The sequence below is a fragment of the Eucyclogobius newberryi genome, unplaced genomic scaffold, assembly GCF_026437365.1.
Source record: "Eucyclogobius newberryi isolate DKJ021-1_F unplaced genomic scaffold, fEucNew1.0.hap1 SCAF_2, whole genome shotgun sequence".
In the NCBI taxonomy this organism is placed as follows: Eukaryota; Metazoa; Chordata; class Actinopteri; order Gobiiformes; family Gobiidae; genus Eucyclogobius; species Eucyclogobius newberryi.
Genome location: NW_027315834.1, coordinates 3,340,953 through 3,362,996, shown reverse-complemented (window position 1 = coordinate 3,362,996; position 22,044 = coordinate 3,340,953). Strand labels below are relative to the sequence as shown.

At 49.0% G+C, this 22,044-nt stretch overlaps 2 protein-coding genes across 2 annotated transcripts in view; both read left to right on the top strand.

Moving 5' to 3' along the window:
* The window catches only part of tcf4 (transcription factor 4), a gene marked incomplete at its 3' end in the record, with an annotated part of 150,377 nt that overhangs the window by 64,697 nt on the left and 63,636 nt on the right, over nt 1-22,044 (top strand). Inside the window, exons 4-5 of the mRNA XM_072455467.1 lie at nt 12,181-12,304; nt 12,865-12,914. Of these exons, the coding sequence (XP_072311568.1) occupies nt 12,181-12,304; nt 12,865-12,914 (174 nt within the window). The remainder of the gene's footprint in view (nt 1-12,180; nt 12,305-12,864; nt 12,915-22,044) is intronic.
* nars1 (asparaginyl-tRNA synthetase 1) overlaps nt 1-22,044 on the top strand; it is a 216,777-nt gene that overhangs the window by 146,816 nt on the left and 47,917 nt on the right. The window lies entirely within an intron of this gene.

Here is a 22,044-nt window from a genome sequence, read left to right as displayed (position 1 = left end):
CACCAGCTCCAGGCATAACCTCTACCAGGGTGCAGTAGTTTGGCACACCCCGACTACAGCAGCTCATTGTTTGGAGGAACTGTGAAATGTTTCTAAGAGGCTAATCTCACATCACTGAACACCCCATCTTCGACTGAAACAGCCACTATTCGAGAGCAAGTGGCAAAAGTATCCCTCATCCTGCTGGTTAAAATGCTGAGTGAGAGCGGACGTCTCAGGGCATTTGACCACTACATCCCAACTGGCCACAATTACATTCATGCTGATTATAAAGGGATTTGGTCTTCAACAATTACTACCCTCTACTTAGAAATCAAGTACGACACAGCCGAGGGAATTTCAAGCCTCTTTGCTGCTCTCAAGCAAAACAAAGTAGGGCCCCTGCCAAGCTTAGCTTTGTTAAAGTGTGCATTAAACAAGCTTTCTGTCACTTGGGACTCTGAAAGTCTCTGTCTGAAAGTCCTTTTAGAGTAGTTCCTTCTGCTTCTGCTTGTTTAGTGGGACATTAACCTACAAAGGATTCCATGGCCCTGGATGGTGCTGGTGTATCTGAAAGCCCTGCTGCTTGGACCTCAGCAGCAGGGACATCTACTTTAAAGCCTCCTGATGTGTGGCTGCAGCTCTATCATTTCCGGCTAAGCGACCTGCTCTCCTGCAGTGGTGGCAGACAGGCCTACCTCGCTCATCACGGTCATTGTAGGGCCCTTCAATACAGGTCTCCTCTGGTAAGGCTGTGGTGGAGTTGGTACGGTAGGGTGAACGGGAGGTGACTGCAGCAGTGGTTTTAATTCAGCAACAATTTCTTGGATGAGCCCCTTCATATGCACCTTAACCTTCCCCAGGATCTCGTGTCTCAGCTGCTCTCTCCAGTGTTCTTTCTCTGGCGTTCTAGGAGAAGCATATGGTTGATTGGCTGTTCTGCAGTGACTCAGAGTCACACAGTAGGCCTTCCTGGCAGAGAGCAGTGAAGTCTTGGTCTAAGTTACGACGTGCATACACCTTCAGTGCTTGGGCTCGTGGCACATCTCGTCCAAGCAGCAGCTGGTCCCATAGGGCACTGTCGGAGGGGCCGTTATCGCGGGCGCATTTTTTAGCCTGCAGTTCACAGAGTTCAAAGATTGCACATTTTGCCTGAATTTGTGTACAACACATACATGTGCCCTTAAAATAGGTGCTTGAGTCGGATCACTGTACAAAGAATCCAGATAAGCAAATATTTTCATTTATTTCATCTTTAATCCCTGTACTTTGAAGGCTTCTCAGTTTTGCAGTTTTGAACAGGAAGTCAATGGACCTGTTTATTTATTTATATCTGTTTTTTTTTCCAAATATAAAATACATACATAAAAAAGAACACAATAAAACAGGACAAGACCAGAGTGAGAACACCAGATCCAAATCAAAACCAGCAGCTATCCAACCAAAAAGAAGAGAAAATCAAGGCAGACACAAACCAAATGTCCCATTTAGTCTTTTTTAAATTTAGTATGAATGTTATTTTTTCAATTTTATGAATGTCCAATATAATGTCGGTTCAGTCCCTGACAGTGAGCCTTCAGTAGGTATAGTCTGTCTTTACTTTATAAGTTCTTCAAATTAGGACTCGCCACAGCGAGTTTGAGATGCGCTGGGGCAGCTACAAGTCCCAGTTTAAACAGACGCAGACAGATCAAGGACAGGGACCAGTTTTGATTTCACAATGAACCTGAAGGCGCAAAAAATGGTCTTTAGACCATGAAGATTTGCCTCATACTCAATTAGAAACCGTGAAAAAGAGAGAACGAAACAAGATGTTCAATTTGTCTGTGGCGCGCCAACAGCCAAAGTGCTTCAGTTTCGTACATAAATCATGTTTCCATAAATGCAACAGAAAGCGTCAATATTTAGCAGCCTGTAGTGTTATTTCTATCATATTGTATCTAAAATATAATATAATACCAAAAATTCAATCATTTTTGTTGAAAACGTCTTTGTTTAAAAATAATAATAAAAAAAAACAGATCCCACTTAAGATTCGGATTCAAGCAATATTTATAAAATCTTTTTAATTTCAAAAATAAAAATAGTCTCCATAAGGTTGTATTATAGACATTAAACCCCTACGTATGTTTTACACATTCAAAGTGGGTTGGGGCATTAGCCCTGTTCCGTCAGATCAATTGTAACACCATGAATTGTTTTTCATTGTCTAATACGATGCAAACAGGAGGGGGGACCAGGCACAGCCCTGTCTCACCCCTCTTTCAGGAGGGGGACCAGGCACAGCCCTGTCTCACCCCTCTTTCAGGAGGGGGACCAGGCAAAGCCCTGTCTCACCCCTCTTTCAGGAGGGGGGACCAGGCACAGCCCTGTCTCACACCTCTTTCAGGAGGGGGGACCAGGCACAGCCCTGTCTCACACCTCTTTCAGGAGGGGGACCAGGCACAGCCCTGTCTCACACCTCTTTCAGGAGGGGGACCAGGCACAGCCCTGTCTCACACCTCTTTCAGGAGGGGGGACCAGGCACAGCCCTGTCTCACCCCTCTTTCAGGAGGAGGACCAGGCACAGCCCTGTCTCACACCTCTTTCAGGAGGGGGACCAGGCACAGCCCTGTCTCACACCTCTTTCAGGAGGGGGGACCAGGCACAGCCCTGTCTCACCCCTCTTTCAGGAGGAGGACCAGGCACAGCCCTGTCTCACACCTCTTTCAGGAGGGGGACCAGGCACAGCCCTGTCTCACACCTCTTTCAGGAGGGGGGACCAGGCACAGCCCTGTCTCACACCTCTTTCAGGAGGGGGACCAGGCACAGCCCTGTCTCACCCCTCTTTCAGGAGGGGGACCAGGCACAGCCCTGTCGCACCCCTCTTTCAGGAGGGGGACCAGGCACAGCCCTGTCTCACCCCTCTTTCAGGAGGGGGACCAGGCACAGCCCTGTCGCACCCCTCTTTCAGGAGGGGGACCAGGCACAGCCCTGTCTCACACCTCTTTCAGGAGGGGGACCAGGCACAGCCCTGTCTCACACCTCTTTCAGGAGGGGGACCAGGCACAGCCCTGTCTCACCCCTCTTTCAGGAGGGGGGACCAGGCACAGCCCTGTCTCACACCTCTTTCAGGAGGGGGACCAGGCACAGCCCTGTCTCACACCTCTTTCAGGAGGGGGGACCAGGCACAGCCCTGTCTCACCCCTCTTTCAGGAGGAGGACCAGGCACAGCCCTGTCTCACCCCTCTTTCAGGAGGGGGGACCAGGCACAGCCCTGTCTCACCCCTCTTTCAGGAGGGGGGACCAGGCACAGCCCTGTCGCACCCCTCTTTCAGGAGGGGGACCAGGCACAGCCCTGTCTCACACCTCTTTCAGGAGGGGGACCAGGCACAGCCCTGTCTCACATCTCTTTCAGGAGGGGGACCAGGCACAGCCCTGTCTCACCCCTCTTTCAGGAGGGGGACCAGGCACAGCCCTGTCTCACCCCTCTTTCAGGAGGGGGACCAGGCACAGCCCTGTCTCACACCTCTTTCAGGAGGGGGACCAGGCACAGCCCTGTCTCACCCCTCTTTCAGGAGGGGGACCAGGCACAGCCCTGTCTCACACCTCTTTCAGGAGGGGGACCAGGCACAGCCCTGTCTCACCCCTCTTTCAGGAGGGGGACCAGGCACAGCCCTGTCTCACACCTCTTTCAGGAGGGGGACCAGGCACAGCCCTGTCTCACACCTCTTTCAGGAGGGGGGACCAGGCACAGCCCTGTCTCACCCCTCTTTCAGGAGGAGGACCAGGCACAGCCCTGTCTCACCCCTCTTTCAGGAGGGGGGACCAGGCACAGCCCTGTCTCACCCCTCTTTCAGGAGGGGGACCAGGCACAGCCCTGTCTCACCCCTCTTTCAGGAGGGGGACCAGGCACAGCCCTGTCTCACCCCTCTTTCAGGAGGAGGACCAGGCACAGCCCTGTCTCACCCCTCTTTCAGGAGGAGGACCAGGCACAGCCCTGTCTCACCCCTCTTTCAGGAGGGGGACCAGGCACAGCCCTGTCTCACACCTCTTTCAGGAGGGGGACCAGGCACAGCCCTGTCTCACACCTCTTTCAGGAGGGGGACCAGGCACAGCCCTGTCTCACACCTCTTTCAGGAGGGGGGACCAGGCACAGCCCTGTCGCACCCCTCTTTCAGGAGGGGGACCAGGCACAGCCCTGTCTCACCCCTCTTTCAGGAGGGGGACCAGGCACAGCCCTGTCTCACACCTCTTTCAGGAGGGGGACCAGGCACAGCCCTGTCTCACACCTCTTTCCAGAGTCAGGTCTGAATCCGTTCATTTGAATTGTTGATGTTGGTCCATCGAAACAGCCCCTGTATTGTTTTTTATAATGACATCATCTCTTTGAAATGTGTTTAGCTTTTGGGCAGCAACAGTCTTCAACCTAATTATTACTGCTTTGTTCTGTTGATTTTGTATATGATTAATTATGGGTAAGAATCCTCTTATGTTATCTTTTGTTTGTCGTCTTTTTGATAACAATAATAATAATAATTTCATTAATAACTGTCTGATTATTGTGGATTAAATATGGGGTTTTTGTTCCTTGATATGATCGTCCTGTCTGAGGCACAATGGAGTCACCTTCTTCAGAATTAGAGATATGATGGCTTCTTTCCAACGGAGAGAGTGTTTCTTTTTATCACTCCCCACAGATTTTTTATTCTTTAGTCTCTTGTTTGCCCCTTGTATTTCCAATACTGTTATTTCAGCTCCAATTTTTTGTTTTTTTCTTTTGTTTTTGTTCTTCTGACATAACAGGTGAATTGAGGGTGTCCAAATAATTCTTAATTTCATCTTCTCCAACTCAAACGCTTGTTGTTTTTTAAGTTTCCAGGCTAATAATTAGAAAATGTTGATCTGCTTTCGGATCAAATATTGGCAGCAGTGCGACTTCAACACTAGATGGAAGGGCAAAAACATAAGTCTCCATTAATAAAATCAAAATTTGGATTAGAGATTAGAGAGTCGTGTTTACACTGTGGATGTCAAGTTTGTAATGGAAAAAAAAAAGTAGGAAATAAGAAATGAATTATTCCTGCAAACTGTTGCGGCTCAGTAGTGCAGCGCTCAGAGGGGTTTGTGGGACGGAGCAGGTGAAAGTTTACAAAAGCCTGGTGACATTGGTGTGGTCGTCATGGCAACAGCAGCACCGGGACTTGCTGAAGGACTCACATTTTGTTTATTGGCACAAAGAAGCCACTGTGTTAGTTTTGATCTTTTGCTTTTTAAAGGACACGGGGGGGTTGTCCCTGAACGCCTCACGGCGCCTCACAGCCGCACACTGGACGCGTTTGGGCGCTGCGCGCTTTCACTTTCAGTTTTGTTTCTCAACTGTTCAAAAATGTGACAAGATTTGTGAGATTTTTTTATGATATACAAATGCATGATTAATAGTGTGTTAGAGCGGCTCTGATGCCCTGTTTAAAGGGACTTCTCCTTTCTGTGCCACGTTTCCCGTCATTTGTGCCAAGGTCAACGTCCCAGAGAAGGTCGTGACTGGCTTCATGTTATGGCAAACCTCAAACTGTGAAATATATCTGAGAACAGCACCAGAGCCAGGTCATGTCGGCTGTGCTCATCATACATCATACACCTAAGGATGTATGCATTCCATATGTCATAGTCCGAATGAAAGAAACACATTCAGTGGATTAAAGTAGCATCTTATTTTTGAAAAGGTACAAAGACATTTCATGTGGGTCCAATGTCCCAATATTTCACATAACAATGTTCTTTAAATTGACATTAGGTTGAGTTGGTGCAGAGAATAGAATCATTTATATATTGTTAGACCTCTACTAGAAAACAACGTGATTATGTGATTATTGTACTTGCCAGGTGTTTTTAAGAATTAAGTCATTATGAATATATTAACAAATCTGTACAAAATGTTGCTTGCTGACAGCAGAATCCTCAGGTCTGCAGGGACCAGAACCTCTGCTCTTAAAATTACTACTTATTTTTTGTGTCACAATGGGGACATTCCACACCTGCTGTTGATTCTCCTCACATGTATATATATGTATATACATGTATATACATGTATATGCTGCATTCTCATAAATACTATTTAATTCAAACACAAACACACGCGACCGCCTTCCCATGTGACCGTGTTGTGATCACGATCGCCCTGACACTGTATTTTCTCCGCCCAACCAGCATCCAGGCTCCGAGTTCCTCCGCCTCGCCCCTGTGTTCACAGCACGAAATACAGCAGAAAACCTTGGACAAGTCTCACAGCGATGCTGCCTGTGTGTGTTTTACTAAATGTCATGTGGCTGGGCCAAAGTGGACGAGTCTCATTTCTTATCTTTTTTGCCATAGGTGGCGCTATTGAATCAGGTCACGACGTCTTTTCGCCATGTTTTGCTACTACTGTAATCACGATACAAATTGCTTTATTATACAGAGTAATGGAGAAGTGTAGGAGTAAAACTGAACGAGTAGCTGGGCCAGGAGAATTATAGTTTCCAGGGGGCAGATTTTTGGGGAGGCTGAAGTCCGGGGGCCGGACTGCAAAATCACACCACAATTTTTTGCTTTATCTGTATAAGATCCACTAACAACTCACAGTGGCACAATTCAACATCCGAAATCAACATGGAACATTATTTTCAGAGAAGTTAAAATATCATAACAATATTAAATGATTAAAACCCAGTGTTTACCAGAAACATGACTCGACTAGTGCACAGCAGACCTACGACAAGACCAGGGTTAAACCAACACTAACATTTAACCATTTAATGAGAATTGTCAGGTCTTCTGACCGCCTTTTACCATTTTGTATGCATTTATTTTTTTTATTATCATTTTTTTAAATGTGCAGCACTTTGTGAGACTTTGTGTTGGTCAAATGTGCAATACAAATCAAGTTGTATTGGATAGGTTCTCTAGTTTAATAGTGTAAATTATCCAAAGGAATTGTGTTATAAATCTGTTTTATGCAAATTTGGAAATGTCATATCAACGTTTGTAAGCCAACAGATATAAAAGAGAACATATATTTGAAGATAGCTGTTGTAACAAACACCAGACTGTGCAATCTATAAGTTTAAAAAGTTTAAACAAGAAAAGAACAACACAAAATAAATTTAGATCTAAGCGGGAATCGATCCCTGGACCTCCTGCACCTCAAGCCGTCTCTCTAACTGTTAAATCTGAAAGATTTCCGCTGCATTTTGCGTTTTTTATACCAAATTGCAAGATAGTGCCGAACGCAGACCTGAGCAGGGAGAACGGTAGAGAGAGCCTCGGTGACCCGGCTGCTCACAGGACTCAAGACAGAAATGTAGTGTCTGGGCTCCAGGACAGAGCCGAGAGAGACCCCCTCCTCCCTGTACCACCTAGAAACAGAGCCGCCGCTAATGCTAAGGCTAAGGCTAATGCTAAGACCGCCGCACGAGAGGAAATGTCCCATCAAAATAAAAGAGAAAGTAACGGCATTAATTGCGCCCCTGCTGGCCAAACAAATACACAATATCTGTAATGCACTTTTTTCATGTCGCCTTGAGGAGAATACAATCCATGAGTTTCAAACAAATCAGACATTGTTGAGTTTTCACATCATGGGTAGGGGGCGCTATAGAGTCAAATAGAGTCAATTTGATACCTGCCGTCTCCCCCCGGCAGGCGGGGGGAGAGGGCAGGCGGGAGGCGGGGGGAGACGGCAGGCGGGGGAGAGGGCAGGCGGGGGGAGAGGGCAGGCGGGGGGAGACGGCAGGCGGGGGGAGACGGCAGGCGGGGGGAGAGGGCAGGCGGGGGGAGACGGCAGGCGGGGGGAGACGGCAGGCGGGGGGAGAGGGCAGGCGGGGGGAGACGGCAGGCGGGGGAGAGGGCAGGCGGGGGGAGACGGCAGGCGGGGGGAGACGGCAGGCGGGGGGAGACGGCAGGCGGGGGAGAGGGCAGGCGGGGGGAGACGGCAGGCGGGGGGAGACGGCAGGCGGGGGGAGAGGGCAGGCGGGGGGAGACGGCAGGCGGGGGGAGAGGGCAGGCGGGGGGAGACGGCAGGCGGGGGAGAGGGCAGGCGGGGGGAGACGGCAGGCGGGGGAGAGGGCAGGCGGGGGAGACGGCAGGCGGGGGGAGACGGCAGGCGGGGGGAGACGGCAGGCGGGGGGAGACGGCAGGCGGGGGAGAGGGCAGGCGGGGGGAGACGGCAGGCGGGGGAGAGGGCAGGCGGGAGGCGGTGAATTCAAGTAATAGTCACATAATAAAACATTTCTGTTGAAAGCGATGATTGTTACGTTTACGTTATTGTTTATGACATCTAACTTTATGCTCCATGTGAGCACCTGCACATACTCTCTGTGTTTAGTTGCACATACTCTCTGTGTCTAGTTGCACATACTCTCTGTGTCTAGTTGCACATACTCTCTGTGTTTAGTTGCACATACTCTCTGTGTTTAGTTGCACATACTCTCTGTGTCTAGTTGCACATACTCTCTGTGTTTAGTTGCACATACTCTCTGTGTTTAGTTGCACATACTCTCTGTGTTTAGTTGCACATACTCTCTGTGTCTAGTTGCACATACTCTCTGTGTCTAGTTGCACATACTCTCTGTGTCTAGTTGCACATACTCTCTGTCTAGTTGCACATACTCTCTGTGTTTAGTTGCACATACTCTCTGTGTTTAGTTGCACATACTCTCTGTGTTTAGTTGCACATACTCTCTGTGTTTAGTTGCACATACTCTCTGTGTTTAGTTGCACATACTCTCTGTGTCTAGTTGCACATACTCTCTGTGTCTAGTTGCACATACTCTCTGTGTCTAGTTGCACATACTCTCTGTGTTTAGTTGCACATACTCTCTGTGTTTAGTTGCACATACTCTCTGTGTTTAGTTGCACATACTCTCTGTGTTTAGTTGCACATTCTCTCTGTGTCTAGTTGCACATACTCTCTGTGTCTAGTTGCACATACTCTCTGTGTCTAGTTGCACATACTCTCTGTGTCTAGTTGCACATACTCTCTGTGTCTAGTTGCACATACTCTCTGTGTCTAGTTGCACATACTCTCTGTGTTTAGTTGCACATACTCTCTGTGTTTAGTTGCACATACTCTCTGTGTTTAGTTGCACATACTCTCTGTGTTTAGTTGCACATACTCTCTGTGCCTAGTTGCACATACTCTCTGTGTCTAGTTGCACATACTCTCTGTGTCTAGTTGCACATACTCTCTGTGTCTAGTTGCACATACTCTCTGTGTCTAGTTGCACATACTCTCTGTCTAGTTGCACATACTCTCTGTGTTTAGTTGCACATACTCTCTGTGTTTAGTTGCACATACTCTCTGTGTTTAGTTGCACATACTCTCTGTGTCTAGTTGCACATACTCTCTGTGTCTAGTTGCACATACTCTCTGTGTCTAGTTGCACATACTCTCTGTGTCTAGTTGCACATACTCTCTGTGTTTAGTTGCACATACTCTCTGTGTTTAGTTGCACATACTCTCTGTGTTTAGTTGCACATACTCTCTGTGTTTAGTTGCACATTCTCTCTGTGTCTAGTTGCACATACTCTCTGTGTCTAGTTGCACATACTCTCTGTGTCTAGTTGCACATACTCTCTGTGTTTAGTTGCACATACTCTCTGTGTCTAGTTGCACATACTCTCTGTGTCTAGTTGCACATACTCTCTGTGTCTAGTTGCACATACTCTCTGTGTCTAGTTGCACATACTCTCTGTGTCTAGTTGCACATACTCTCTGTGTCTAGTTGCACATACTCTCTGTGTCTAGTTGCACATACTCTCTGTGTCTAGTTGCACATACTCTCTGTGTCTAGTTGCACATACTCTCTGTGTCTAGTTGCACATACTCTCTGTGTCTAGTTGCACATACTCTCTGTGTCTAGTTGCACATACTCTCTGTGTCTAGTTGCACATACTCTCTGTGTCTAGTTGCACATACTCTCTGTGTCTAGTTGCACATACTCTCTGTGTCTAGTTGCACATACCCTGGGAGACTGGGTTTTTTACACTTAAAACAAGGTTATTGATATGATTAGGGTTCGTTTTCGGAGCCGTTCTGTGGTTAAGTTTCGAGCTTTAGGTTTGCAAACTGGGTCTTGGCAGAACTCTGTAAAATGTAGTTCAGCCTCTTGGACGACGTTGATGGAGAAAGTGGAGAGAGTGGAGCACTTAAGAGACATTCAGATCCAGGATAACACAAATGATCGGTCCCGTTCCTGTTGTCGGCGAGTCCATTGGAGTTCTGCAGATTCTCCGCTCTGTTTCCTGCTGGGTTTGTCTCAGCTCCGCTCTGACATCCAGCTGTGGCCTTTGTGTGCTGCTACGGAGAGCCAGAGAGGACAAAGTCGGCTCTTGCTATTGCTCGCGCTCTCATTGAATTGAGCCTAATGCTAATTGTTAGCGGTGGCAGGAGCAGTGAATCAGGCTTTGGTCCAAGACGGCCTCTACATCCAGTCTCCACGCTTCCAAAACAGTCAGAAAAGCCCTGCAAATAAGTCTCTGTTATTATCTCCACGCTCGTTCCATTTTGTTTATTCAGCTCGTCTATGTGAGTATTTAATGAGGATTTAGGGGAACATATTGCATTTATAAATCTATGAGGGCAATTATATAAAAATGTAATTGTTTTATCTGGCAGATCATTTTGTTTTAAATAATAAAGGGTTTTGTGCTTCCCAGTGGCCGAGTGGTTAATGCGGCAGCACATATGCCCGTCCCCATGTGCAGCCGGTCGTAGCGTATTGGGTTTGGATCCTGGACACGGCCATTTTGTTGCATGTCTCCCCTTCTCTCTCGTTCCCATTTCACGCTGTCATGTCTAATCTAGCCAGAAAAATGGGCCGGAAAATCGTTTTAAACAAAATATGATATAATTTGAATGTGAAATTGTCCACAAAATGCTGCATTTAACAGGAAGCTGAAAGCCATGCATTTTAAAGATATCATTTTGAGTTGTTGGTTGCTATGACAACAGTTCCAGTTTGCATCTCTCTGAAACCAATGGATGGGTGAAAGTTGACACCTTCGCACATGTCAATTCTCTGTTTCCACGAGGAAGCTCAGGCCTACATGCCTCCAACCTTCTGCTGTAACATTTTCCTCTCTGCAACAGGTAGAAACTGACACAGATGGTTGTTTAATCAGGTCTGCGGTTGGCATGGCAACCAAACGAAACAGGGCCCAAAGCGGCGGGGCCAATAAGAGTCCTTTTGTTTTAGTAGGATCCCCACGGTCCCGCGCCGTGAGGGAGTGACTTCAGCTAACACAGGCGCTCTTTGTTTCAGCCAACAGCCAGGGCCATAATTGGCTTGCTTTGGTCCTCTTTAGTATGAGAAAGACTGCTTTGGCCTGGCCACCACACACCAGCCATTCAGCACAGCAGCCGCCTAATGTTGTTCTTAACATGATTTTTGTTTTTTTGGAAAACTTGGAAACACAGACAATGCTCTCGGTCCCTAAAGAAGAAGCAGAACTGAAACCTGCAGAAACTCTGAGATAACAGAAAACGGGGTTTGTTGGTGCGGTTTATGACATTAGCGTCTCTTGCTCCAAATTGTAGCAGATGGCAGGCTGCTTCTACGGGAAAAAGTTAATTGGTAAATATCTCTGAACTTACACCGCTTGTTGCCAAAAGCTACACCTCTCCCTCCTATTCTTCCCTAAAGAAGAGTGAATGGGAGACTTGAGACAGAGTGAGGGTTAATGGATGTCTGTGTTAGGTAACCAGACCAGACCAGACCAAAGATAGAAACCACGACAAAACCTAAATGTATATGTTAATACAGCTGTAATAACCAGGCTAAACTACTGCCAAATATATACAAATAATACTGTCTTATTTATGCAGTGTAAAAACACAGCTACTCAGACACACCGATTGTACGGTACTTTACTTTATGCTGTCGTTATAGTAAAAAAATACTTTAAAAATAACGTTAAATGCATAGGATAAATACAGATTCAGAATTAAATTCATTTGCACTTTTGTTTTAGCAGTGATTGGTGTTATAAATAACCATAGTGATCCTATAAGACTAAATGTACACATCACAACATTGGATCAGACCCATCAGTGGAGGAACCATCATCTGTGCTGTGCTGAGAGGCGTGCACACATGTACTGCATTGTTCCTGTGCCAGCGGCGCTCCAGACTCGTGAGCACAGTGAAGGCATCGCTCCAGCCTGTGTCTCTTGTGTTGCAGTCCACACACGGAGACGAGTTGCCATCGTCCCTCACCAAAACACACCCGTACCAGCAGGCCTACGCGTCCAGCGTCCCCCATGCCCCCCACAGCCGAAGGAGAGCCCGGCCCCTCCAGCACATGGGTAAACAATGTCATCAATATTCAATTCATATTATACAACATATACGTACTTAGATTCAGATTTTTTTCACTAAACGTATCTTACGTCAAGAAGAGATTGTCAAATATTTCTTACAGTTTACATTTTTTTTAATCCCTCAAAAGACATACAATACATTGAGTCAATTCACCTCCACATGTTGGAGTTTGGTCTATGTGGGCTTTAAACAGTTTCCTTCAGCGTTTGGATCTTGTCCCCATCATTCTGTTAGGAAGTATATTGTGTAATTTCTTTATTATTATTTTTTATATTTATCCGTTAATCTGACCATTTTGTGGTGTGGTTGGTTAAGTAAAATAAATGCAGGCTTAATTCTATACCTTGTCACTAATGCAAATGATCAGGTTCAACATTTAGAGATTTTCCCATTGGATGTTTCTTATGGAAATGCCTTTAAGGAAAGATAAGGAAGGCTGACGCGGACCTTATGGGTAAAATGTGTGAATTTGCATTTACTTAGTGTTTCCTCCACTGGTCGGCACTGAAACACTCTCATGTCTGTGTGTTGTCCTGTTTTACAGATGCTCATGCAAAAAGAGTGCGCAAGGTACCGCCTGGTTTACCTTCGTCGGTGAGTTCTGTGCTGCGTTCAGGGTCCTGTCTGCGGTCAGTCTGTACTGCGTTCAGGGTTCTGTCTGCGGTCAGTCTGTGCTGCGTTCAGGGTTCTGTCTGCGGTCAGTCTGTGCTGCGTTCAGGGTCCTGTCTGCGGTCAGTCTGTGCTGCGTTCAACGTCCTGTCTGCGGTCAGTCTGTGGAGCGTTCAGGGTCCTGTCTGCGGTCAGTCTGTGGAGCGTTCAGGGTTCTGTCTGCGGTCAGTCTGTGCTGCGTTCAGGGTCCTGTCTGCGGTCGGTCTGTGCTGCGTTCAGGGTCCTGTCTGCGGTCAGTCTGTGCTGCGTTCAACGTCCTGTCTGCGGTCAGTCTGTGCTGCGTTCAACGTCCTGTCTGCGGTCAGTCTGCGGAGCGTTCAGGGTCCTGTCTGCGGTCAGTCTGTGCTGCGTTCAGGGTCCTGTCTGCGGTCAGTCTGTGGAGCGTTCAGGGTCCTGTCTGCGGTCAGTCTGTGCTGCGTTCAGGGACCTGTCTGCGGTCAGTCTGTGCTGCGTTCAGGGTCCTGTCTGCGGTCAGTCTGTGCTGCGTTCAGGGTCCTGTCTGCGGTCAGTCTGTGCTGCGTTCAGGGTCCTGTCTGCGGTCAGTCTGTGCTGCGTTCAGGGTCCTGTCTGCGGTCAGTCTGTGCTGCGTTCAGGGTTCCGTCTGCGGTCAGTCTGTGCTGCGTTCAGGGACCTGTCTGCGGTCAGTCTGTGGTGCGTTCAGGGTCCTGTCTGCGGTCAGTCTGTGGAGCGTTCAGGGTCCTGTCTGCGGTCAGTCTGTGCTGCGTTCAGGGTCCTGTCTGCGGTCAGTCTGTGCTGCGTTCAGGGTCCTCTCTGCGGTCAGTCTGTGCTGCGTTCAGGGTCCTCTCTGCGGTCAGTCTGTGCTGCGTTCAGGGTCCTGTCTGCGGTCAGTCTGTGCTACGTTCAGGGTCCTGTCTGCGGTCAGTCTGTGCTGCGTTCAGGGTCCTGTCTGCGGTCAGTCTGTGCTGCGTTCAGGGTTCTGTCTGCGGTCAGTCTGTGCTGCGTTCAGGGTTCTGTCTGCGGTCAGTCTGTGCTGCGTTCAGGGTTCTGTCAGCGGTCAGTCTGTGGAGCGTTCAGGGACCTGTCTGCGGTCAGTCTGTGCTGCGTTCAGGGTCCTGTCTGCGGTCAGTCTGTGCTGCGTTCAGGGTCCTGTCTGCGGTCAGTCTGTGCTGCGTTCAGGGTCCTGTTTGTTGTAGTATGTCAGAATCAGAATCTGAACGGTTTATTGCTATTGCAGGATTCACAAACATAGGGACTTGCTGTGGTAATTCGGCGCAAAATAAAAGTATGAACAATGTTTTTTGTTTTTTTTAACTATTTACAGTAAGTCAAAAAGAAAAACAATGTGCTGTGTTCAGGCTCCTAAACTGTCATACTCTGTGCAGTGTTCAGGATCCTGTCTCTCATAGTCTCTGCAGTGTTCAGGGTCCTGTCTCTCATAGTCTGTGCAGTGTTCAGGATCCTGTCTCTCATAGTCTGTGCTGCATTCAGGGTCCTGTTTCTCATACTCTGTGCTGCGTTCAGGGTCCTGTCTTTCATAGTCTGTGCTGCGTTCAGGGTCCTGTCTCTCATTCGCTGTGCAGTGTTCAGGGTCCTGTTTCTCATAGTCTGTGCTGTGTTCAGGGTCCTGTCTCTCATAGTCTCTGCAGTGTTCAGGGTCCTGTCTCTCATAGTCTCTACAGTGTTCAGGGTCCTGTTTCTCATAGTCTGTGCTGTGTTCAGGGTCCTGTCTCTCATAGTCTCTGCAGTGTTCAGGGTCCTGTCTCTCATAGTCTCTACAGTGTTCGGATCCTGTCTCTCATAGTCTCTGCAGTGTTCAGGGTCCTGTCTCTCATAGTCTCTACAGTGTTCAGGGTCCTGTCTCTCATAGTCTCTGCAGTGTTCAGGGTCCTGTCTCTCATAGTCTCTACAGTGTTCAGGGTCCTGTCTCTCATAGTCTCTGCTGTGTTCAGGGTCCTGTCTCTCATACTCTGTGCAGTGTTCAGGGTCCTGTCTCTCATAGTCTCTGCAGTGTTCAGGGTCCTGTCTCTCATAGTCTGTGCAGTGTTCAGGGTCCTATCTCTCATAGTCTCTGCAGTGTTCAGGGTCCTGTCTCTTATAGTATGTGCAGTGTTCAGGGTCCTGTCTCTCATAGTCTGTGCAGTGTTCAGGGTCCTGTCTCTCATAGTCTGTGCAGTGTTCAGGGTCCTGTCCCTCATAGTCTGTGCAGTGTTCAGGGTCCTGTCTCTCATAGTCTGTGCTGTGTTCAGGGTCCTGTCTGTCATAGTCTGTGCTGTGTTCAGGGTCCTGTCTGTCATAGTCTGTGCAGTGTTCAGGGTCCTGTCCCTCATAGTCTGTGCAGTGTTCAGGGTCCTGTCTGTCATAGTCTGTGCAGTGTTCAGGGTCCTGTCTCTCATAGTCTGTGCTGTGTTCAGGGTCCTGTCTCTCATAGTCTGTGCAGTGTTCTGGGGTCCTGTCTCTCATACTCTGTGCTGTGTTCAGGGTCCTGTCTGTCATTGTCTGTGCAGTGTTCAGGGTCCTGTCTCTCATAGTCTGTGCAGTGTTCAGGGTCCTGTCTCTCATACTCTGTGCTGTGTTCAGGGTCCTGTCTGTCATAGTCTGTGCAGTGTTCAGGGTCCTGTCTCTCATAGTCTGTGCTGTGTTCAGGGTCCTGTCTCTCATAGTTTGTGCTGCGTTCAGGGTCCTGTCTCTCATACTCTGTGCACTGTTCAGGATCCTGTCTCTCATTCGCTGTGCAGTGTTCAGGGTCCTGTTTCTCATACTCTCTGCTGCGTTCAGGGTCCTGTCTCTCATACTCTGTGCTGCGTTCAGGGTCCTGTCTGTCATTCTCTGTGCTGTGTTCAGGGTCCTGTCTCTCATAGTCTGTGCTGTGTTCAGGGTCCTGTCTCTCATACTCTGTGCTGCATTCAGGGTCCTGTCTCTCGTACTCTGTGCTGTGTTCAGGATCCTGTCTCTCATACTCTGTGCTGTGTTCAGGGTCCTGTCTCTCATAGTCTGTGCAGTGTTCAGGGTCCTGTCCCTCATAGTCTGTGCAGTGTTCAGGGTCCTGTCTCTCATAGTCTGTGCTGTGTTCAGGGTCCTGTCTGTCATAGTCTGTGCAGTGTTCAGGGTCCTGTCTCTCATAGTCTGTGCTGTGTTCAGGGTCCTGTCTGTCATAGTCTGTGCAGTGTTCAGGGTCCTGTCTCTCATAGTCTGTGCAGTGTTCAGGGTCCTGTCTCTCATAGTCTATGCAGTGTTCAGGGTCCTGTCTCTCATAGTCTGTGCTGCGTTCAGGGTCCTGTCTGTCATAGTCTGTGCAGTGTTCAGGGTCCTGTCTCTCATACTCTGTGCTGTGTTCAGGGTCCTGTCTCTCATAGTCTATGCAGTGTTCAGGGTCCTGTCTCTCATACTCTCTTCTGCGTTCAGGGTCCTGTCTCTCATAGTCTGTGCTGTGTTCAGGGTCCTGTTTGTCATAGTCTGTGCAGTGTTCAGGGTCCTGTCTCTCATAGTCTGTGCAGTGTTCAGGGTCCTGTCTCTCATAGTCTGTGCTGTGTTCAGGGTCCTGTCTGTCATTCTCTGTGCTGTGTTCAGGGTCCTGTCTCTCATTCGCTGTGCTGTGTTCAGGGTCCTGTCTCTCATAGTCTGTGCTGTGTTCAGGGTCCTGTCTCTCATAATCTGTGTTGTGTTCAGGATCCTGTCTCTCATAGTCTCTGCTGCGTTCAGGGTCCTGTCTCTCATTCTCTCTGCTGCGTTCAGGGTCCTGTCTCTCATTCTCTCTGCAGTGTTCAGGGTCCTTTCTCTCATAGTCTCTGCTGCGTTCAGGGTCCTGTCTCTGATAGTCTCTGCAGTGTTCAGGGTCCTGTCTCTCATAGTCTCTGCAGTTTTCAGAGTCCTGTCTCTCATAGTCTCTGCAGTGTTCAGGGTCCTGTCTCTCATAGTCTCTGCAGTGTTCAGGGTCCTGTCTCTCATAGTCTCTGCAGTGTTCAGGGTCCTGTCTCTGATAGTCTCTGCAGTGTTCAGGGTCCTGTCTCTCATAGTCTCTGCAGTGTTCAGGGTCCTGTCTCTCATAGTCTCTGCAGTGTTCAGGGTCCTGTCTCTCATAGTCTCTGCAGTGTTCAGGCTCCTGTCTCTTATAGTATGTGCAGTGTTCAGGGTCCTGTCTCTCATAGTCTGTGCAGCGTTCAGGGTCCTGTCCCTCATAGTCTGTGCAGTGTTCAGGGTCCTGTCTCTCATAGTCTGTGCTGTGTTCAGGGTCCTGTCTGTCATAGTCTGTGCAGTGTTCAGGGTCCTGTCTCTCATAGTCTGTGCAGTGTTCAGGGTCCTGTCTCTCATACTCTGTGCTGTGTTCAGGATCCTGTCTCTCATAGTCTGTGCTGTGTTCAGGGTCCTGTCTCTCATAGTCTGTGCTGTGTTCAGGATCCTGTCTCTCATAGTCTCTGCTGCGTTCAGGATCCTGTCTGTCATTCTCTCTGCTGCGTTCAGGGTCCTGTCTCTTATTGTATGTGCAGTGTTCAGGGTCCTGTCTCTCATAGTCTCTGCAGTGTTCAGGGTCCTGTCTCTCATAGTCTCTGCAGTGTTCAGGGTCCTGTCTCTCATAGTCTCTGCAGTGTTCAGGGTCCTGTCTCTCATAGTCTCTGCAGTGTTCAGGGTCCTGTCTCTCATAGTCTCTGCAGTGTTCAGGGTCCTGTCTCTCATAGTCTCTACAGTGTTCAGGGTCCTGTCTCTCATAGTCTCTGCAGTGTTCAGCATCCTGTCTCTCATAGTCTCTGCTGCGTTCAGGGTCCTGTCTCTCATACTCTGTGCAGTGTTCAGGATCTTGTCTCTCACAGTCTGTGCTGCATTCATGGTCGTGTCTCTTATAGTATGTGCAGTGTTCAGGGTCCTGTCTCTCATAGTATGTGCAGTGTTCAGGGTCCTGTCTCTCATAGTCTGTGCAGTGTTCAGGGTCCTGTCTCTCATAGTCTGTGCTGTGTTCAGGGTCCTGTCTGTCATAGTCTGTGCAGTGTTCAGGGTCCTGTCTCTCATAGTCTGTGCAGTGTTCAGGGTCCTGTCCCTCATAGTCTGTGCAGTGTTCAGGGTCCTGTCTCTCATAGTCTGTGCTGTGTTCAAGGTCCTGTCTCTCATAGTCTCTGCAGTGTTCAGGGTCCTGTCTCTCATAGTCTCTGCAGTGTTCAGGGTCCTGTCTCTCATAGTCTCTGCAGTGTTCAGGCTCCTGTCTCTTATAGTATGTGCAGTGTTCAGGGTCCTGTCTCTCATAGTCTGTGCAGTGTTCAGGGTCCTGTCTCTCATAGTCTGTGCTGTGTTCAGGGTCCTGTCTGTCATAGTCTGTGCAGTGTTCAGGGTCCTGTCTCTCATAGTCTGTGCAGTGTTCAGGGTCCTGTCTCTCATACTCTGTGCTGTGTTCAGGATCCTGTCTCTCATAGTCTGTGCTGTGTTCAGGGTCCTGTCTCTCATAGTCTGTGCTGTGTTCAGGATCCTGTCTCTCATAGTCTCTGCTGCGTTCAGGATCCTGTCTGTCATTCTCTCTGCTGCGTTCAGGGTCCTGTCTCTCGTAGTCTCTGCAGTGTTCAGGGTCCTGTCTCTCATAGTCTCTGCAGTGTTCAGGGTCCTGTCTCTCATAGTCTCTGCAGTGTTCAGGGTCCTGTCTCTCATAGTCTCTGCAGTGTTCAGGGTCCTGTCTCTCATAGTCTCTGCAGTGTTCAGGGTCCTGTCTCTCATAGTCTCTACAGTGTTCAGGGTCCTGTCTCTCATAGTCTCTGCAGTGTTCAGCATCCTGTCTCTCATAGTCTCTGCTGCGTTCAGGGTCCTGTCTCTCATACTCTGTGCAGTGTTCAGGATCTTGTCTCTCACAGTCTGTGCTGCATTCATGGTCGTGTCTCTTATAGTATGTGCAGTGTTCAGGGTCCTGTCTCTCATAGTCTGTGCAGTGTTCAGGGTCCTGTCTCTCATAGTCTGTGCTGTGTTCAGGGTCCTATCTCTCATAGTCTCTGCAGTGTTCAGGGTCCTGTCTCTTATAGTATGTGCAGTGTTCAGGGTCCTGTCTCTCATAGTCTGTGCAGTGTTCAGGGTCCTGTCTCTCATAGTCTGTGCAGTGTTCAGGGTCCTGTCCCTCATAGTCTGTGCAGTGTTCAGGGTCCTGTCTCTCATAGTCTGTGCTGTGTTCAGGGTCCTGTCTGTCATAGTCTGTGCTGTGTTCAGGGTCCTGTCTGTCATAGTCTGTGCAGTGTTCAGGGTCCTGTCCCTCATAGTCTGTGCAGTGTTCAGGGTCCTGTCTGTCATAGTCTGTGCAGTGTTCAGGGTCCTGTCTCTCATAGTCTGTGCTGTGTTCAGGGTCCTGTCTGTCATAGTCTGTGCAGTGTTCAGGGTCCTGTCTCTCATAGTCTGTGCTGTGTTCAGGGTCCTGTCTCTCATAGTTTGTGCTGCGTTCAGGGTCCTGTCTCTCATACTCTGTGCTGTGTTCAGGGTCCTGTCTGTCATAGTCTGTGCAGTGTTCAGGGTCCTGTTTCTCATACTCTCTGCTGCGTTCAGGGTCCTGTCTCTCATACTCTGTGCTGCGTTCAGGGTCCTGTCTGTCATTCTCTGTGCTGTGTTCAGGGTCCTGTCTCTCATAGTCTGTGCTGTGTTCAGGGTCCTGTCTCTCGTACTCTGTGCTGTGTTCAGGATCCTGTCTCTCATACTCTGTGCTGTGTTCAGGGTCCTGTCTCTCATAGTCTGTGCAGTGTTCAGGGTCCTGTCCCTCATAGTCTGTGCAGTGTTCAGGGTCCTGTCTCTCATAGTCTGTGCTGTGTTCAGGGTCCTGTCTGTCATAGTCTGTGCATTGTTCAGGGTCCTGTCTCTCATAGTCTGTGCTGTGTTCAGGGTCCTGTCTGTCATAGTCTGTGCAGTGTTCAGGGTCCTGTCTCTCATAGTCTGTGCAGTGTTCAGGGTCCTGTCTCTCATAGTCTATGCAGTGTTCAGGGTCCTGTCTCTCATAGTCTGTGCTGCGTTCAGGGTCCTGTCTGTCATAGTCTGTGCAGTGTTCAGGGTCCTGTCTCTCATACTCTGTGCTGTGTTCAGGGTCCTGTCTCTCATAGTCTATGCAGTGTTCAGGGTCCTGTCTCTCATACTCTCTTCTGCGTTCAGGGTCCTGTCTCTCATAGTCTGTGCTGTGTTCAGGGTCCTGTTTGTCATAGTCTGTGCAGTGTTCAGGGTCCTGTCTCTCATAGTCTGTGCAGTGTTCAGGGTCCTGTCTCTCATAGTCTGTGCTGCGTTCAGGGTCCTGTCTGTCATTCTCTGTGCTGTGTTCAGCGTCCTGTCTCTCATTCGCTGTGCTGTGTTCAGGGTCCTGTCTCTCATAGTCTGTGCTGTGTTCAGGGTCCTGTCTCTCATAATCTGTGTTGTGTTCAGGATCATGTCTCTCATAGTCTCTGCTGCGTTCAGGGTTCTGTCTCTCATTCTCTCTGCTGCGTTCAGGGTCCTGTCTCTCATTCTCTCTGCAGTGTTCAGGGTCCTTTCTCTCATAGTCTCTGCTGCGTTCAGGGTCCTGTCTCTGATAGTCTCTGCAGTGTTCAGGGTCCTGTCTCTCATAGTCTCTGCAGTTTTCAGAGTCCTGTCTCTCATAGTCTCTGCAGTGTTCAGGGTCCTGTCTCTCATAGTCTCTGCAGTGTTCAGGGTCCTGTCTCTCATAGTCTCTGCAGTGTTCAGGGTCCTGTCTCTCATAGTCTCTGCAGTGTTCAGGGTCCTGTCTCTCATAGTCTCTGCAGTGTTCAGGGTCCTGTCTCTCATAGTCTCTGCAGTGTTCAGGCTCCTGTCTCTTATAGTATGTGCAGTGTTCAGGGTCCTGTCTCTCATAGTCTGTGCAGTGTTCAGGGTCCTGTCTCTCATAGTCTGTGCTGTGTTCAGGGTCCTGTCTGTCATAGTCTGTGCAGTGTTCAGGGTCCTGTCTCTCATAGTCTGTGCAGTGTTCAGGGTCCTGTCTCTCATAGTCTGTGCAGCGTTCAGGGTCCTGTCCCTCATAGTCTGTGTAGTGTTTAGGGTCCTGTCTCTCATAGTCTGTGCTGTGTTCAGGGTCCTGTCTGTCATAGTCTGTGCAGTGTTCAGGGTCCTGTCTCTCATAGTCTGTGCAGTGTTCAGGGTCCTGTCTCTCATACTCTGTGCTGTGTTCAGGATCCTGTCTCTCATAGTCTGTGCTGTGTTCAGGGTCCTGTCTGTCATAGTCTGTGCAGTGTTCAGGGTCCTGTCTGTCATAGTCTGTGCAGTGTTCAGGGTCCTGTCTCTCATAGTCTGTGCAGTGTTCAGGGTCCTGTCTCTCATAGTCTGTGCAGCGTTCAGGGTCCTGTCCCTCATAGTCTGTGCAGTGTTCAGGGTCCTGTCTCTCATAGTCTGTGCTGTGTTCAGGGTCCTGTCTGTCATAGTCTGTGCAGTGTTCAGGGTCCTGTCTCTCATAGTCTGTGCAGTGTTCAGGGTCCTGTCTCTCATACTCTGTGCTGTGTTCAGGGTCCTGTCTGTCATAGTCTGTGCTGTGTTCAGGGTCCTGTCTGTCATAGTCTGTGCAGTGTTCAGGGTCCTGTCTCTCATAGTCTGTGCAGTGTTCAGGGTCCTGTCTCTCATAGTCAATGCAGTGTTCAGGGTCCTGTCTCTCATAGTCTGTGCTGCGTTCAGGGTCCTGTCTGTCATAGTCTGTGCAGTGTTCAGGGTCCTGTCTCTCATACTCTGTGCTGTGTTCAGGGTCCTGTCTCTCATAGTCTATGCAGTGTTCAGGGTCCTGTCTCTCATACTCTCTTCTGCGTTCAGGGTCCTGTCTCTCATAGTCTGTGCTGTGTTCAGGGTCCTGTTTGTCATAGTCTGTGCAGTGTTCAGGGTCCTGTCTCTCATAGTCTGTGCAGTGTTCAGGGTCCTGTCTCTCATAGTCTGTGCTGCGTTCAGGGTCCTGTCTGTCATTCTCTGTGCTGTGTTCAGGGTCCTGTCTCTCATTCGCTGTGCTGTGTTCAGGGTCCTGTCTCTCATAGTCTGTGCTGTGTTCAGGGTCCTGTCTCTCATAATCTGTGTTGTGTTCAGGATCCTGTCTCTCATAGTCTCTGCTGCGTTCAGGGTCCTGTCTCTCATTCTCTCTGCTGCGTTCAGGGTCCTGTCTCTCATT